The sequence below is a fragment of the Pyrus communis genome, chromosome 2 (assembly GCF_963583255.1).
Source record: "Pyrus communis chromosome 2, drPyrComm1.1, whole genome shotgun sequence".
Lineage (NCBI taxonomy): Eukaryota > Viridiplantae > Streptophyta > Magnoliopsida > Rosales > Rosaceae > Pyrus > Pyrus communis.
Window position 1 is genome coordinate 4,510,836 of NC_084804.1, and position 18,566 is coordinate 4,529,401.

The following is an 18,566-nucleotide window of genomic DNA, read 5'->3' on the forward strand; positions in this document are numbered from 1 at the left end:
TTCAAGGATTAGTAATCCTTTTAAGAGATCGAATGGATTCAAAAATCAGTCACGGTGTAGCGGTTTAATTCTAGGTTTAAGATTTGGATCGTAACCTTATATCCAAATTAGAGTGGAAAGCTACTTGTGATCTGGTTTCTCTAGATAAGATGGAAACCAATAATGGTCATGCCTCCTCATCCTCAAAGTGGACAACCCTCAAATTCAAGGGATCGGTGCAATTGATTGCAGGTGTCGATCGATTGCTGCCGCCAAGTTAAAAAAAAAGATTGTCAAGAATATTAAGTGCCATTTAATTTGTATGCATGTATCGATAGCTACCGGAGACAAGTGTTTGACGTAATGACATTGTTTGTTATATTAAACTTAAAGGCATTACTAGAATTAGTGAGTCGCTGTCTGAAATAGTACAACTTGTTTGTTTGTTTGTTTTTGTTCAAGTAACACAATTGGAGGCACCATTCAAGTAACACAATTGGAGGCACCAAAGAAATACTTTGGACCTTATCTAAAATCCAGGTACATTGTATTTGCGTAAAATAATATTAAAAACAAATGACCGTTTATTCTCAAAGTTAAAATAATATCGTAATGATGTGAAGAAAATTGAGATTTCATTATAAAACTAATTGATAATATGGAAGAGTAGCCGGCATACTTATAAACTCATGCAAGGTTTATTCTTCCATCAATGTGGAATAAATTCTCAACATGCCCCTCACTAGTGATGAATTTTTATAGTAGAATCTCAATTTATTTATAAGTTCATGCAAACCCATTCTCACATTAATTTGAAATACATTCTCAACATGATGTTCTCAAATAGCACTATAGTATTGTAGCATAGTTTTTGTGCAAGTTATACGAAAATCATCTTGATATGTTATTGACAACATAATATTGACTAGTTGTGTGAAGTGATATTGCGTAGGCGTGTTATCGACCACATGGTATGTTGGTTAATACTTGGATTCCATCTTTAATGACTCAAAAAATATGGTCTAAAAAGAAGGTTTCAAAATCATCAACCTGCACATCATATGGTTTATAAAATATGATTCAAAAGATGGTATCACACTTTTAACTAAGACGAGCATCTCCAATAATAGACCCTAGGTTCATCTTTTCGATTGAATAAGTTGACTTCGACTTCGCTTCCTATTAAGTCTTTTCCTTCCCGTGAACACCTCAAGAATCTACTCTCTTTTTTTTTTAATGAAATGCTTTTTTTTCTCAATTTACCGTTAGGCTCGCCTTTGGCCTCGACCCTTGCTCGGACGTTGTCCTCATAGTCAATGAAATCGAAGGCCTTCAGATATAAAAAAAAGGATGGGATTTGGGTTCCTCTAAAACCCCTGAATAATGCTTTTATTGCCAAACAATATCATATGTTATGTTATTAGGTTGTTAATTTGAATGCATAATTTAGATTGACATTAGCTAGATGTCTCTCTTGTTTGACAGATTGTGACAGATGAAATTTACAGCAGCATCGAACATCGTGCAACGGTTAATCGTGAGATCGAGAGGCTGTCCATAGCCACATTTTACAGCCCGAAACTGGACAGAGATACGGGGCCTGCGCCGAGCCTCATTACCCCACAGAGACCCGCATTGTTCAAGAGAACAGGTGTTGCAGATTTCTTCGGGGGATCTTTTTCACGCCAACTAGATCATGCATAGATGTCTTCAGGATTCATAACCAACAAGAAGGCAAGGGCAGCCAGGTCTAAGGGGGCCATAACAAAAACCAAGAAACTATGTAAACTTGTAAAGAGAGCCTTGTCATATCATGCAGGGAGATCAGGGTAAAAATAGACTTTCGTGATATTTCCCTCCACTTGCAAATTGCGAGTTAGATATCAAATTATTACGATAAGCCTAAAGCCAGAAATTGCAGCACCAAATCTATTATCCAAAAAAGTATGTCAATGTGATGGCACTTTACAACAATTTGTGAATATTAGATTTCTAACTATGCTACACGGACCAATCGGCTTCATTCCCTATGTCAAACCTTTATGTATTTCAAATACATAAACCCAACAACAGTACCTTTAACGAGAAAATCTTTCATGTACAATGTTTGAGGGGATCATGTTCCTTCGAGCAGCCATTACCGTCACTGAACCTAAATTGATCAAAAAGAACAAGTGTTAGTAAACGAAAACTAGATACAAATTAGCGGTTATAAATAAGCATTGCTAATCTGAACAAAACCAATAATTACTCCATTTGAAGAACCTAAAAGTGATCTGTTTCTATAATTTTCCAAATTCTCATATCCGAATCACTGGATAAATTATGCTTCATCATAAGTTACGTGAAATCAGGATGTTTAAGCGATGTGATAAAAACAAGGAGGTTATGAGAAAGCAATATGACCCCAAAAAACTTATGATTCTTTCTCTTCAAGCCTATTACATAAATTTTTTGTCGCAAATATCAGTTCTTGGGCATGAAACCACTGCGAGAATGCATTGCACACTTGTAGATATCTCATCACGAGCTACTAGATATGTCTTTAGTACATAGTTTATATATGTTACATAGGCTTGACCATTGAATACAGTTCAACTAAATCTGACCCTAGTTGCTTTGGCCAAGGAATAAACTACAAAAGAAAACCGAACTAGTTCAAAACATTAATCCCGATGTACTGAGCTCAAATAACCACTTGGAAATACAAAGAAAGACGGAAACTCCTTGACTTCAGCAAAGAAAATCCCTACTTAAATTTTACAGAAAGTTTCAACCCAAACTGGTATTAAAGGTGGAAAATAGTTTCTAACTGTTATGTCATTGCTTCAATCATCTTTTCCTCTTTTCTTGTAAAACTATCCCCTCGATCATGACATATGTTTGCTGCAACACGGTCCATATGCATATGCTTCCAAACCCATAAGTCACTGCCCACTCTAGCAATAAGGTACAAATGCATATGATTTCGTATGACTAAGGTATAAATGAATATGCTTTTATAGAGATACATGCCTAGAGCCTAGACATCTCAATACTTAAAGGACTAAAAATGTACGTGAAAGCTCATTAGAGATTTTCAGATTTTGAAATCGAATATTAAAACAGGACAAAAACCGCATTGACATCTACTAGCTTTTGCACATGTTTTGCAAATTCATTGTACAACAAATCGCAATGCCTCTCCTCTCTCTGTCCCGGTCCTAACGATATCCTCCCCATCTAAGCCACATGTGAGAGTTATGACATTCGATCCTCTAACTAATTCATCTTAATAGTCAAATTTCCCACCTGCTGTTATAACTGTATCGAATTCTTCAGCATAAATCCGTAAAGGAAGTTGAAGTCGTGATTAGGCAAGGTATGTCTAGCATTCAATAACATAAATACAAGAAACCTTGTAGAATTTGTATACATCACCATCACGGTAATGTACTAGGAATACAAAACAAACTGGACAAGTTAAAAGAAGCCCACATGAACGTGATCTTTTTCTCTTAAATTCCTTAAAGATCCAAATTTTGGATGAAAATCAGCATTGTCAAACAAACCTAACAATGTAAGGACTAACAAGGGGCTTGTTGCTCAAGCGATAAGAGCGTTTACCCCTTCACCTGAGGTCCTAAGTTCGATTTCCCCTCCCTCAATATTGCTTGTATCAAACAAACAAATCGAAAAACTCAGACACACACACACACACACTCTCTCTCTCTCTCTCTCTCTCTCTCTCTCTCTCTCTGTGCATCAAAGAACCCCACAACGTATGTTGAAAGAAATCCGATCATTAAACTTACAAATCGACAAAATAAACGAACAAGCATTTTCTGTTTACCAAAACACCTTCAAAAGCCTAACACAAAACAGGGGTTATGAGTTTATCTGTAGCAAACTTACAGCTCAACAAATTAGTTAATTAATTAAATGAGGAAGATAAAGAAGGTACCTTTCTTGAACATGGCAGGTCTCGGAGGACTGCACTGAAAAATGGGGAAGGCCATGGCAACGGTGGGCTTGGAAGCAGAAGACATGTTTGTTAAACCCTAGACTCTCCTCTGTAGAAGTAAAGGGAAAGAGGGGAAATGTGGCTTCTTTGAAATTAAAAGGTGGCGTTTTTGTGGGTTTTGAGAGAAAAGAGAGGGACTGAGAGTGGGCACTGGGCTTCCGTTGCACGATTCCAAAGGTATATAAGATAAAAGAGTTTGAGTAAATTCTCGATTTACACTTTGAACTTTCACTTAGCTTTCAATTTCTTCATTGAACTTTTCTATTGGAAAATTAAAGACTCAAATTAACTTTTTTTGCCGATTTATCCCTACCGTTAGTTTTTCATATATTCCATCTATATTTCTGTTAAGTGAGATCATGTGCACAACATGTAAGGGTAGTTAACTCATTTTACTCTTAAAATTGATTTAAAAACTGAAAATATAAAAAATAAAAACAAACAAACATTTCCCTCTATTTTTTCCCGCTAATTCCTATCCTCAATTTTATTTTTCCCTCTCATTCCTATGCATAAGAAATGACATATGGTGTTATTGTCTTCATAAGTAACTAAGTTAGTCTTTTTCTTTAAGCATGTACTACCATTTTTATTTTCTCTAACAAATTAATAATTTGACAAATGCTCATAGTGTTATTGTCTCCAAAGCAGTGTATCAATATAAGAAACATGTTCATAATACTCATAAAAAAAATGCTCAAGATAATTACATAATTTTCATAATGTCATAATAATTCCAATACAATTCTACAAAATAATCCTTAAAAAATTGTCTCACTTTATTTACATAGATTGTCATTTTCAACTCTTTTAATTTCAATTCACCTCATTATGTTAAGCAACGTTAAATTTAAAGGTATTCACTGAAGAACTATCCAATAGTCCGGCTTATTTAAAATTTATCCATAAAACCATGCAGTTCTCAAGTTTATTCTGCAAAATGAATCAAAATTCCAAAAATTCCGCTAATATTGAACCGATATTTCCATCATAATCTCCACACTTTTGTGCACACCCTCGGCTTCTAAGCAGTTTGTGGCAGGGCCACGAGTAAAGGGTGGCCCCATAAGCTTTGCATGATGGTTGGAAAAGAAGTTTCTCCTTTTGCCTTCTAGATGATCTGCTTACGAAAAAAAATTATAATATTAAAAAATTAAAATTAAAAAAAAAAAAAAAAAACAGAGATTATGTTTTTAGACTATATTTTATATACCATTACTTAATTTACTTTCTTATTTATTCAATATGTAGCAAACATAATAGTGTTGAGATTGTATTTGAGTTATGTCACATTAGCCGTTGCTAACTGTAAATTTGTAGCTCAAGTTGCTATGCTATTTTTAATTAGGGTTCATGTTTCGATTGAAGAATACACAATCGTGTTGCTTTCTTCATCATCACACTAACTTTTGCTAACTGGAAGAAGCTTGTGACTCAAGTTGCTATAATATTTCTAAGGGATTCAGTGTTTCGATTAAAGAAGAATCACTCATGTTGCTTTCTTTATTATCAAACGATGTAATTGTTTATGTCCTAACGAAATGTTTATTCTTTTTTTTTTTTACACATGTTTTAACATACGTTTTGTGGAGATCATTCGGTAATGTATTTCTACGAATATCTAATTGCCTATTTTTTATGTCTTCCTCAATATCAACTCTGCCAACAGTCACCAAACTGGAAGTCGTATGACAGTTGAAATAAATTAGAATATGTTTGAAAAACCGTTTTTGTTCATTTTATTCATTATAAATGAATGTTTTAATTATTTTAGATTTATCTAGTTTTATAAGGACAATCTATGTTGTTAAGAATCCACATAATTAATAATGCAGATTTCTCATTATCTGGTAACATTTATCAAAGGCAGATCCTTTTCTGTTGCTTTTCCATGCACTCCGTCCCTTTCTTTCTCCCTTTTCTGTTGCTTTTCCATGCATGCACTCCGGCCTTTTCTTTCTCACCAAGTGCCATAAAGTGGGGAAGCGAAATCTCAACGTAGTAGCTGATTAATAGGACTCTGATGATATATATGTCGCAGCCAAACGCCGAATACTCCTCTAACCAACCACTACTTGTCGAAGTTCTACACAAACTCCTCTTCCATTTCCATCTCACACCCATAGCCGGCCCTAAGAGTGTACAACAGGTGCCATCGCACAGGGTCCCTGATTCAGAAGGGTCCCCAAATTTTCATTACATGTATAAGGATGCATATAAAATAGAGTAGATGCAAAAGACAATGTTATATGTGGTTCTAGTGCTAGCGGTTTAGCTTTTTTTCCTTATATATGTTGTGCTGGTTTTGAATCTCTGTAATATTGTTTTGCTATTTTAAGTTTTTGCAAATTTGTAAACTTAAAAAGGAGATAACAAAAACACATCCAACGTGTATCGAACTCAGGACCTTTGAAGGTAAGAAAAACACCTGAGCGATCAAACAACTTATTTTTGTTGTTGTAACTTGTAATATTTTAATTTTATAGATGAAAAAATTGAAAAAAAAATATAACATTAAAAAAAATGAAGAGCCTTCATCTAAGTTTTGCACAGGCCCCTAAATACTCACGGCCGGCCCTGCTCACACCATACCAAAAGAGTTGATATCTCACTTGTTTTCCTGCACCATTCAACTCATCAAACAACCACAAAGGAAATCGATCATCTGATCTAGAGAGAGAGAGCCCTAGAAAGAGAGGAGAGTGCGAGTGAGAGTGAGAGAGAGCGTCTTCTTCGAATGCGAGCAACAGCCATGGAAGGAGGAAAAGGAGGAGGAGATGGAAACGCAGAAGTCAATAATAATAATGGGTCACAAGCGAAAGCAGTTCAAGAAAAGGAGGAAGTCGCCTTCTATAAGCTCTTCTCGTTTGCAGACCGTTTGGACGTTGCGTTGATGATCGTTGGAACGATATGTGCCGTGGGGAATGGACTGTCGCCGCCGATCATGACTCTTGTGTTTGGCAATCTTATCAACACCTTTGGTTCCACCGATCCTGGTCATATCGTTCCCATGGTCTCTAAGGTACAAATACATATACATACATGCATTCATGTTCTTGATTGCAAATTTACAAGCACGTCAAGATTCTTGGTTTTCTGGCTTTCATTTCTTCTTTTCTTCCGAATACAACGAGATTTTTGGTTTCTGAATTTTCTGGGCTTTTTTGTTTGATCATGGTTTCTGAGTTTTCTGGGTTCTTTGATTGGTTATGGTAATGCGATCATATAACGAACATGTTAATTATATGGACTCTAGTGAATCAAGAAATCTTGGAAACTTATACATCTATTTCTCTAACTGGTTTTAAGAAACACCGAAAATCTTTAGAATTCAAAGAGTCTACAGCTTTCTTTGCGTTTCTTGGAAGAGTTTCAGAAGAACCCTATTCTTTTATCCATCTTCATTTTTTCTTGATTTTTTTTTTTTTAACCAAAGAAAAATCTATTTTTATCAACCAAAAACCACTTTTTCTAGGTTTCTTCGCATGCATGTACTTCTTTCCAAGTCATTTTTTTTTCTGAACCATTTTTTGCAGGTGTCTCTACAATTTGTGTACTTGGCCATTGGCACTGGAGCTGCGGCACTTCTACGTAAGCCTCAATGATTTCCTAATTATTTTCTTCTATTTTTCTTCTTATTTCTGTTAATTATTTCATAAATTTAATTACTTTGTTAATTGGGTTTCTGTGAATTTGTAGAGGTGGCATGTTGGATGGTGACAGGAGAAAGGCAGGCTGCTAGAATTAGAGGCAAGTACATGAAGGCAATCCTAAGGCAGGACATTGCCTTCTTTGACACTGAAACTAGCACTGGAGAGATCATTGGCAGGATGTCTGGGGACACCATTCTTATTCAATCAGCCATGGGGGAAAAGGTAATTAACTTACTAATTAAGCTACCTTGTTTTTGGTTTAACTTCTAATTAATACTGAAAAGTGTTAGATTGTTCCCCGTCGACACCTTACAATGTTAGTGAAAACACTTAAACGAACAAACTTTAGGGGAAGACCCGTCATCTGTAGTGCAATGGCGTACTAATAGTTGAGTCCAGGGGTTTATTTTTCTGTCCAAGACGGTGCTTTTAAGTACTTAAGACAATGGAAGGGAGTTTTGAATGGTTTGTTTGTGAAGAAGTCTTACGGTTTCATTTGGTCTTCAACTTCACACATATGTATGTAGGTATATATAATGAGGGGTTTGTTAATTTGTGGCAGGTGGGGAAGTTTATCCAACTTTGTTCAACTTTTCTTGGTGGTTTTGTGATTGCTTTTGTCAAAGGGTGGCGCCTCACCGTTGTATTGCTAGCAACCATTCCCGCTATTGTCATTGCTGGTGCAATCATGGCTATTATCATGTCGAAAATGTCGTCTCGCGGACAGTCTGCGTATGCAGAAGCTGGCAATATAGTAGAACAAACAGTTGGTTCCATTAGAACAGTAAGGCCTTGATGCTAAACCTCCTTAATTTAACTCTTCAGAGTTCATAACTAATTACATGCTATCTTAATTAATTGATTTTTGAAAAACATAAAAATGTGTTTCAGGTTGCATCTTTCACTGGGGAGAAGCAAGCAATTGAAAAGTACAACCAGAAGCTAAAAGTTGCCTACAATACTATGGTTCATCAAGGGCTAGTCACAGGGCTTGGACTTGGAATATTAATGCTTGTCATCTTCAGCTCATACGCGCTTGCGGTATGGTACGGAGCCCAATTGATCATCAAGCGAGGATACAATGGAGGCCAAGTCATAAATGTTATATTTGCACTCATGATTGGTGGACAGTAAGTATATACTGGTTTTCTGATTTGGTAATGGCATGATATATTGTGCATTGTATAGAACCATGTTCAATGTGCATGCTTAACTAGCTTTCATAAATGTTTTTTGTCAATTAAGATGATGACATTTTCACTTTCTGAAACATTAGGTCACTTGGTCAGGCATCACCATCTTTGAATGCATTTGCATCAGGGAAAGCTGCTGCATATAAAATGTTTGAGACCATCAGCCGAAGTCCAACTATCGATCCCTATGATACAAGTGGAATTGTATTGGAAGATGTCAAAGGTGAAGTTGAACTCAGAGACGTGTATTTCAGGTACCCTGCCAGACCAGACGTGCTGATCTTTGCTGGGTTCTCATTATATGTTCCAAGTGGCACAACCACTGCTTTGGTTGGGGAGAGTGGAAGCGGGAAGTCGACAGTGATTGGGCTAGTGGAAAGGTTTTATGATCCAGAAGCCGGTGAAGTACTTATAGATGGCGTGGACTTTAAGAAGTTGCAGCTTAAAGCGATAAGAGAGAAGATCGGGCTGGTTAGTCAGGAACCAAATCTCTTTACAACCACTATAAGGGAGAACATAGCATATGGGAAGGATGATGCAACTGATGAGGAGATTAGAAGAGCAACTGAGCTTGCAAATGCTGCAAAATTCATTGATAAGCTACCCCAGGTAAACCGACTTTTTAAAGTTTTCATGTTCTTATAAAGTTCTGCTTTGACATGTTTTTTTCGGAGATTGGTATCTGTAATATGAAATCCTGCGTTTCTTTACAGGGAATCAACACAATGGTAGGTGAGCACGGGACATCTCTATCCGGTGGACAAAAGCAGAGAATTGCAATTGCAAGAGCCATTCTGAAGAACCCGAGAATTCTTCTTCTTGATGAAGCAACAAGTGCGCTGGATGCTGAGTCCGAAAAGATTGTTCAAGATGCACTGGTGAACCTGATGTCAAATTGCACAACCATAGTTGTTGCGCATCGGTTGACAACTATTAGGAATGCTGACTGCATAGCAGTGGTGCACAGAGGCAAAATTGTGGAAAGAGGTAAGGACAACACGCGTGCCTATGCTATCATTCTCAATTTTTGACACACTTGAGATCCTTAAGCTAACGTTTCCATTGGATTGGTTATAGGGACTCATGATGAGTTGACCAAATATCCGGAAGGGGCTTACAGCCAACTAATCCGCTTGCAAGAAGGATCGGAAGTGGACAACGAAGCACAAACCTCTTATCCGAATAGAGTGGATACCAGCTTAGATATAGATAGGACTATGCCCAGTTGTGGGAACCACAGATTATCAATGAGGAGGTCTACCAGCAGAGGCTCATCAGGTAGCCGGCAGTCATTCACTATTGGCTTTGGCATTCCCAGTCCAATTGATATACAAGAGAGTGAAGTAGAACACGAGGGCGATCATCACAGACCTAAGGTTGATCCCAAAAAGCGCAAAACAGTTTCAATCCGTAGGCTGGCCGCCCTTAACAAACCTGAGCTTCCTTTTTTGCTGCTAGGATCCATTGCTGCAGCAGGGCATGGAGTAATTTTCCCTATCTTTGGCTTACTACTCACGAAAGCCATAAGAATTTTCTACAAACCACCCAATGAGCTAAGGCACGATTGCAGAAAATGGGCATTAGTTTATGTAGGTTTAGCTTGCGCAGGTCTGTTGGTGATTCCTGTGCAGAATTTCTTTTTTGGAGTTGCCGGTGGTAAATTGGTAGAGAGAATTCGTGCCTTGTCATTCCAGAAGGTTGTGCACCAGCAAGTCAGTTGGTTTGATGACCCTGAAAATTCAAGGTATGTTAATTGAAATAGTAATTTTGCCGAGCTTTGAACTCTCAATATTTTAACTGAAATCTTGTGTTCTTTCAGTGGCGCCATTGGTGCAAGGTTATCTACAGATGCTTCAGTTATTACGAGTCTTGTTGGTGATGCCTTAGCTTTGATTGTGCAGAATATAGCAACAATCATGGTAGGGTTCATTATAGGCTTCACAGCTAACTGGAAACTGGCGCTGATAGTTTTAGTCATTTCGCCGGTGATCATTCTGCAAGGAACGCTTCAGGCAAAATTTCTTAGAGGGTTTAGTGCAGATGCCAAGGTGAGAGTCTTGCCCACAATTTTTTATATTTTTTCGAACAAAAAATTTGCTGAATGTACTTGTAACGTTTTGAATATCTGCAGCTTATGTATGAAGAAGCCAGTCAAGTGGCAAACGATGCGATTGGTAGCATCCGAACAGTTGCATCATTTTGTTCTGAGAAGAAGGTGATGGAGGCATACGAGAAGAAGTGTGAGGGTCCCTTGAAACAAGGAGTACGGTTAGGAGTAGTGAGTGGTTTCGGTTTTGGCTTTTCGTTCTTCATAATGTTCTGCACAAATGCGTTGGTTTTCTATATTGGAGCTATTCTTGTGAAACATGGCCAAGCTACATTTGAACAAGTATTCATGGTGAGATTTTCGCTGTTCTTGTTCTTAATTTACCCCTTAACTCCGTCGACAAAGTGCTTCTGCTTCAACTCTAATAATTCATTTTTCTCACAGGTTTTCTTTGCTGTAACAATGTCTGCAATGGGGGTCTCACAATCTACTAGCATGGCTCCTGACTTCAACAAAGCCAAGGACTCAGCAGCTTCGATATTTCAAATTCTCGACAGCAAGCCTAAGATTGACTCGAGCAGCGATGAAGGCATGACGCCATCACATTTAATTGGAGAAATCGAGCTTGAGCGTGTCAGCTTTCAGTATCCTACACGCCCAGATGTGCAGATATTCAGAGACCTTTGTTTGAAGATGCCCTCTGGAAAGGTATTACCCCTGTTTTGGAGTTTGAATCGAATAAATCAAAGGAGAACCAAGGTAAAATAGTGAACAGGGGTGCGCGGAAATCTCTTCCCTTGAGTTATATATTGCATACTTAGCTTAAAATTCCATCTGCAGACTGTTGCTTTGGTTGGAGAGAGTGGCAGCGGGAAGTCGACGGTAATAGCCCTCATAGAGAGATTCTATGATCCTGATTCAGGTCGCGTGCTACTAGACGGAGTAGAAATCCAAAAGTTCAAGCTGAACTGGTTGAGGCAGCAGATAGGGTTGGTTGGTCAAGAACCAGTTCTCTTCAACGAGTCCATTCGTGCCAACATTGCATACGGCAAGCCAGGAGATGTTACCGAGGAAGAGATCGTAGCAGCAACCACAGCAGCTAACGTGCACAATGTCGTATCTTCATTGCCTCAAGGCTACGACACCTCAGTAGGCGAACGAGGGGTTCAGCTATCAGGAGGTCAGAAGCAAAGAATCGCCATTGCGAGGGCTATACTCAAGGACCCGAAAATCCTTCTACTAGATGAAGCTACGAGCGCACTGGATGCAGAGTCCGAACGCAAAGTGCAAGACGCATTGGACAGGGTTATGGTGAACAGAACAACCGTTGTAGTCGCGCACCGCCTTAGCACGATCAAAGGAGCAAACACAATCGCGGTGGTGAAGAATGGCGTGATCGCGGAGAAGGGAAGCCATGATTTCCTAATGAATATCGCTGACGGGGCTTACGCTTCTTTGGTGGCACTTCATTCCAGCTCGAACACATAACAAGATAAAGAAGTTGGACAGGCAGAATTCGAGTAAATTTTCGGTATCACAAACCTAAGGCACACATTTTAGTTTTGAGTGTTGAGTTTAGGACTGACAAGCACCAATTCTCTCCTTTTTGAAACGATGAGCAATTTTAATAAAAGGGAATCAATTAAATTACATATTTATGTAGCATTCTGTCTGGAAAATTTGTACGAAACAATATGCACACGCACGTCCTGAGTACATCGTGGGACGATGCCAAACGAGCACATGAGAAAACCAAACATCATGTCGAGACAATCTTTTGTTATTGTGTACATGACGAGAGTCCTAAAAAGGAAACTACCGGGGTGAATGTTTGAGGAGGGCTCAGTAAACTTCACCATCGAGATCACTGGATGGAATCCGCTGGCGTTTCTCCACATAGGCTGTCGGAAACCATCCTCCCTTACCTTTGCACTCTCCTTCTGACCATCCTGATGGACTCACCTGAATAACAGTTTTCCAGAACAGCAAACAAGAGAATATTAGGCACGTTAATTCAAACAAAGAAAAACTTAAGATTTGGCGAGTTTAATCCAGAGCAGCGAAATGTCAACCAATATTTCAGTGTGCTGACGAACATTTTAAAGACTGGTGTCAAGGAGATTACCTTTCGCACAACAACATAGTCACCGACTGACAAGCTTAGTTCCTTCTCTGATGCAGCACTGAAAGAATGTGTTGCCTGAAAGAGTAAAAACATACAAGTTCAGAATCTTTGACGCACTTGAAGTATGATATGTCATAGAGCCAGTTCAAGAATGGCTAAAACAGGCACAAAACTGGATATTTAACGCCTACAGTTCTAAGAATAGGAAACTAAGAACACTTATCTCATCTTTTACTATCTTATCTGTTAATTCCTCTCTCCCTTCTTTCTATCCAACCTAAATTGTTAACTTTCTCTACAACTATATGACCCCTGCAATGTGCAGCCTATTGTATATTCCCGTGTTAATCTTTGTATAAAAGGGTAAATAAAGTTTCTTTTAATACTTTAAGTTTGATTAAGCAATCAGAAATACAGCATCCCGGATAAGAAAAGAAGCATACTTCAGCCAAGAAGTACGTTGTTTTCTCTGAGCCATTCTCTTGTGGAATCACAGGAGGAGCAGACTCTTTCCGTTGTTTCTCTGAGACCAACTGCCACAAAATCCAGGCCATAACATAAGTATATATAATTAAATCGGAAATGCTTTTCTTTAAAAGACAATCCTGAGTGGAACTGACCTCAGCTTCAACCTCACCAAGTATGGCAGCTACTCTCAGATGATAATTCTTCTCTCCTTCAACCTTAACAGTGCATATGCATATAGCTGTAGAATCACTATAAAGTTCAACATAAAAACTAATCATCTGAAATCATGTGCGTTCTTACCAGTGCAACAAGCCTCTGGAAAGTTAGTCTTTGCTGCTGTGCTTCCACAGCAGCCAATGCAGCTGAAGCTTCTATACCCAGAACTGCCATGTTTGCTTTTAATTCTTTCATCTTTGCTTCCGCTGCCTGCAGCTTTGCAACATTTTCAGGATTTGGAAGTTCTCTTACTCGTGCTTGTCTTCTGGAAACTTCTACAGCCTGTTGTTTTCTTCAGGTCACTAATATGTTGGCAAAAGGCAAATATTATCAAGCATGATAAGATAGGAACGTATTTTACCTGTGTCTCTGCTTCCTGTCTCATTCGACTATAACGTTGAGCAAGATGACGAGCATCTTCCAAAGGAGCACCAACTATCATTGCTCTTAACGGATCTAAAATCTAATAAAACAGTGAGGGTTAAGTTACATGCTCCATCTTAATTCACTCATAATATTATTATTATAATTACAGTCTTAAAAAATGAAGTCGATGTATACAAATTTAATCGTATAAAACATCATCTAAAGTTGCAAGCTACTCAAAAGCTTCAATGGTAAGTGTAATATACTTCAATCAATACCATTCTCAAATATAATTCTAATCAATACCATTCTCAAATATAATTCTAATCCACGAACATGTATACTTAAAAATATCCATGAAAGAATTCATGTCCTGCATCACAGCACGAAATGGCTACAATACTCTAGTGATGACTAAAACGCAACCATGGTTGAGAAATAATCGTCAGAAATACAGAAGACTTCTGTCATCCAAAAAGTTATATAAAAATGCTGTATGTGCGAGCATGCCTGTGTATGGATGAATCATGTCTCCAACAATGTAACTAATTCTTTAAGAACTGTTTACGAATTACCACAAATGATAGAAACAACCCGATGATGAAGTCATAAGCACAACATATGTAAAACCATATTCAGAAGTCAACCTGTGAAGATAACAGCTTATTCAAGTCTTCTTGTTCCTTTTCTACATGCTTACGAGCATCACCATATATAGATGCACCCTTAGCTAAAATCTTGTCACTGGTGTTTTCCGCACCATATCTGCTACAGTCCTCAGACAACTTGGTTCCTGGCTACCACGAAAAGTTTACAAGTAATAAGTGCAACTACAAAGGCATATGTGTTCCATTTACTAAGTGAAGTTATGAAACTAATTTCATAGGCTAAGGTTATTCACTCCAATTTCCCCATAGAAATTAAATGTCACTGATAACAAATAACAAATTTCTACCTGCTTCAATATGCTTATACCCTATGGCTGTGAACGCTTCTGCTGCTTTAACAACTTCTTTCTGAAAATCCTGCGAATAAATACAGCGAAAATCAGTTTCTGGCACCAACCTCAGAGATATTAAACATCTTAGAAAAGCACGACTGGAGTGCTTTGCTTTTATTTTAACGAAGACAGAAAGAATATATCGTTTTAAGTTAATGTATAATTTCAAAATGGCTGCTGGTCACATTTAAAATGTACCTTTCCTGCACGAGTGGACCTGTACAGTTTCTCTAGCTGCTGATGTCTCTGCATCTCAACCTCATCTATTACCATTACATCTGAGCTTTCATAACCAGTCCCACTGAACTGCTTTATCACAGCCTGAAAATTCGAAAACAAAATTACAACATCAAATTGGTGGACAGAGACAATAGCAACTAATCAATGGATGAATATTTCTAACAAGCTAAAGAAAGTAGATAAATCGAACGAACGGATTCACAGAAGAACCATAATGGAGTTAGCAATCCGAGGGTGGCATTTATTACACCTGTCTCTACTATCATCGAACGCATAAAGTGTGCTATTTTCTACACTTGTCCGAGGGTGGTGTTTGCTATATATTGTGTGCTATCAAAAATCATCGACCACTACTGAATTTTGTCAACAAAGTGTACATATAATTACCGAATTCGGGTTCATTTGAAAAACAATGAATTCAATCTTCCCCTTCGCCAAGAAATTCGATACAAACAAATACAACAAATTCAAACTATATTTGCTCATTGGTTCTATACAAATTACAGAAAAGGAACAAATTTTCAGATTTAGGTGATCCCGATTGAGGATTCAAATCGAAATTAACAGAATTTGCTTAATTCAATTAACTAGCACCATTCTTCTCTCAAGAAATCAACAACAGTAAAATTTTCGATCGAATACGAACTGGGTTCCACTGAAATCACTTCAAATTTACAAACCAATTCATTATGTAGAAAATCAACACAAGCACAAAGCAGGAAATCCACCGCCGCATTTTCTGAGTAACCAAACAGTGAACTAGCAAGCTCAAAACTTTACTTCAAAATAATAAAAAACAAGAACGAGAACGAAAAAATTAAAAAACAAAGAAATGTGTTGTTCGTAAATCACCTGCTGCTGCTTGGCGACCTGCTCTCGGAGCTTACTGGCTTGTTTCCTTATAGCATCCATCTTCTTCTTCTTCTTCCTCCTCTTCCTCTTCAGGCTCTGTTTCCTTTAAGAGCAGAGAATTGAGATCGAGCTCAAAACGACGACGGATTGTTGGTGAAGTGAGTGGGATTTTGGATTTGAAGGTTTATGGATCTGAAACTCTGAAATCGAACTAGAATTTTTCAGAGACTGGGTTGGGTTGGGAGAAGTACATACAGAAGGTGAAAAGTGCTGCTCTGTTTTCTGGGAAATGTTTCTGTGGCGGTGAGGTGTATGATTTGCTTAGGCTCTTGACCGTCGGATGTAGTTGATTGGAAGATCTTGATCATGGGCCTACATTGGACTTACATTGGATCTTTGGTCTTTATAATGTCCATCTAATTCTTTGAGCATGGCCCATGAAACCTTTTTGTTTGTTGGTTTACATTAAAGAACGGGAAGAGAGAACTTGAACTTGAAACGCAATGAGTTGAAAATAAATGTTTTATTTGTTAAGGAAATCGACTACTTACAGAAAACGATATTTTAAACTAGGAAATTGTTTTAAAAATGTCATATGAACTTATACTTTTTTTTCAATTTGTCTTATGAACCAAAATTTTAAGCGATTTGTCGTACTAACTTTTCCAAATCATTAATTTGTCATCTCACCCTAACTGTATTATGTTTTCCATCTAACATAAGTCACATGAGTTGTGGTCATGATTATTTAGGATATTTCAACATAAAGATTATCATCCAACACTACCATAGATTGAAGGGTCCTCAATGACTATATTTATTAGCCATCTTCACTCTAAAACACAGAGAAGTGACTGCAGGTCGTTCTTCTTTTTCAAACGAAAAACCCTCAGATCATCATACACTAGGTCAACCCTTTTTTGTATTTTTTCAGAAACCTTAGAATTATTTTTGTCAAGGGCAACTTATTTGAAGGGGAGTAAGGTGTTGAAATGTCTGAAATAACCTTGAAGACAATTCACTTCTTTGGAAAACTTAACACAGTTAGGATAAAATGACAAATTGAAAAAAAGGTACAAATTTATATAACATTTCAATTTTTTTTTTCCTTTAAACTCTATAGAGAGAGATTCAAATATGAGTTCAAAAAATACGGTGTCGGAACTAACTAGTTTAATCCACATTTGCTTACGAAAACCCTTATCAATACAAGCCTGTTTAGAATTATTAGAATTGGGTCTGCCGACAGAACGTCTTAATCAATATTCATAATGAAAGGTTCAAGTGGCATCGTCCCCAGCTAACGTCTTAATCATTAATCTTGAATGTTATGTTGTCAAATTGGGTATTATTAATATTATCATTGTGCACATTAAACTTTAAACACCTGTTTAAATTTTTATATGATTAAATAAATAATCATATCAAACAAGTCAAGGACGTTGAATCACTTTGAGTGTGATGTGCGTGAAGGACGCAGTTGCATGCCTCCTCACTTTAAAAGAGTTCTCCATATAGATTTTTAGATTATTTTTGGTAAACAACGGGATGCGGCAGTTTATGGTTTTTTTTTTTTTTTTTTTTTTTTTATAATTTAAAAAGAAATTCGACCATCAACCGAGAAAATGTTAGGGTTATCATCTCTTTAGATTATATTTTGTAGACCACGTGATATTATGGTTGATGGTTGATTTCCTTCTTTAGTGGTTTAAAGAGAAAATCGAATCATCAACCGACACATTATGTAATTTACAAATTATAGTTTAAGTAGATAGTTTCTCAAGCATCACTTGTTTTCCTTCTTTTTTTCTTTTATGTTTTTCTCTTTCATTTGTGAGTGGGGGATTGGAGTTTGCAACATTTCTCGACAAAATGAGATAAAACATTATTGCAATAATATCTAATTATTTCGCTTATATATACATGTTAAAGATTAGAACGTAGGTGATGTTATTAAATCGCACGTATAATACGATTATTTAATATGATTGATATTTTTAAAGAAAATTGTTATTGATTCTACAAAACTTAACAAATCAATATTATATATACGTTTACAACAAAATACTAAAATAACATTACATAATAATATGACAATTACACCAATTGTCACATCCCCGCCTGGGACGAATCACTTCCCGAGCCCACTCCACCACCGTAGCACGATATTGTCCGCTATGGGCTTACCATTCCCTCACGGTTTTGTTTTTGGGAACTCATGAGCAACTTCCCAGTGGGTCACCCATCATGGGAATGCTCTAGCCCCCTTCTCGCTTAACTTCGGAGTTCCTACAGAACCCGAAGCCAGTGAGCTCCCAAAAAATCTTGTGCTAGGTAGATATGAGAATGTACATATAAGTATTACTTCCTTGGACGATGTGGGATGTTACAATCCACCTCCCTTAGGGGCCCGACGTCTCGTCG

General features: G+C 37.4%; 2 protein-coding genes across 2 annotated transcripts; one reads left to right on the forward strand and one right to left on the reverse strand.

Annotated features, from left to right (window-relative positions):
- The first annotated feature begins 6,734 nt into the window (after positions 1–6,734).
- LOC137724566 (ABC transporter B family member 9-like) lies at positions 6,735–12,369 on the forward strand. Its single transcript, XM_068463329.1, has 12 exons — positions 6,735–7,004; positions 7,519–7,573; positions 7,682–7,857; positions 8,198–8,419; positions 8,527–8,765; positions 8,912–9,437; positions 9,542–9,815; positions 9,906–10,572; positions 10,648–10,876; positions 10,960–11,226; positions 11,320–11,583; positions 11,716–12,369. Exons 1-12 carry the CDS (start codon positions 6,735–6,737, stop codon positions 12,361–12,363), a joined length of 3,837 nt encoding a protein of 1,278 aa, XP_068319430.1. The 3' UTR covers positions 12,364–12,369.
- Positions 12,370–12,499: 130 nt separating this feature from the next.
- LOC137725943 (SH3 domain-containing protein 3-like) lies at positions 12,500–16,407 on the reverse strand. Its single transcript, XM_068464788.1, has 10 exons — positions 16,143–16,407; positions 15,249–15,371; positions 15,006–15,075; positions 14,698–14,843; positions 14,046–14,147; positions 13,769–13,966; positions 13,621–13,683; positions 13,444–13,533; positions 13,001–13,075; positions 12,500–12,837 (listed from the first exon to the last, which is right to left on the reverse strand). Exons 1-10 carry the CDS (start codon positions 16,200–16,202, stop codon positions 12,718–12,720), a joined length of 1,047 nt encoding a protein of 348 aa, XP_068320889.1. The 5' UTR covers positions 16,203–16,407; the 3' UTR covers positions 12,500–12,717.
- Between the last annotated feature and the right edge of the window lie 2,159 nt (positions 16,408–18,566).

What these genes read in the sequence shown, in the direction of transcription:
- LOC137725943 (XM_068464788.1), bottom strand. Translation starts at nt 16,202, where the DNA reads ATGGATGCTATAAGGAAACAAGCCAGTAAGCTCCGAGAGCAGGTCGCC. An exon ending in GACAGGAAGCAGAGACACAG is followed by an intron (nt 13,967 to 14,045) that starts GTAAAATACGTT and finishes AGAAAACAACAG; the next exon opens with GCTGTAGAAGTTTCCAGAAG. An exon ending in TCCAGAGGCTTGTTGCACTG is followed by an intron (nt 13,684 to 13,768) that starts GTAAGAACGCAC and finishes TGCACTGTTAAG; the next exon opens with GTTGAAGGAGAGAAGAATTA.
- LOC137724566 (XM_068463329.1), top strand. Translation starts at nt 6,735, where the DNA reads ATGGAAGGAGGAAAAGGAGGAGGAGATGGAAACGCAGAAGTCAATAAT. An exon ending in TCGTTCCCATGGTCTCTAAG is followed by an intron (nt 7,005 to 7,518) that starts GTACAAATACAT and finishes CATTTTTTGCAG; the next exon opens with GTGTCTCTACAATTTGTGTA. An exon ending in GGTTTAGTGCAGATGCCAAG is followed by an intron (nt 10,877 to 10,959) that starts GTGAGAGTCTTG and finishes GAATATCTGCAG; the next exon opens with CTTATGTATGAAGAAGCCAG.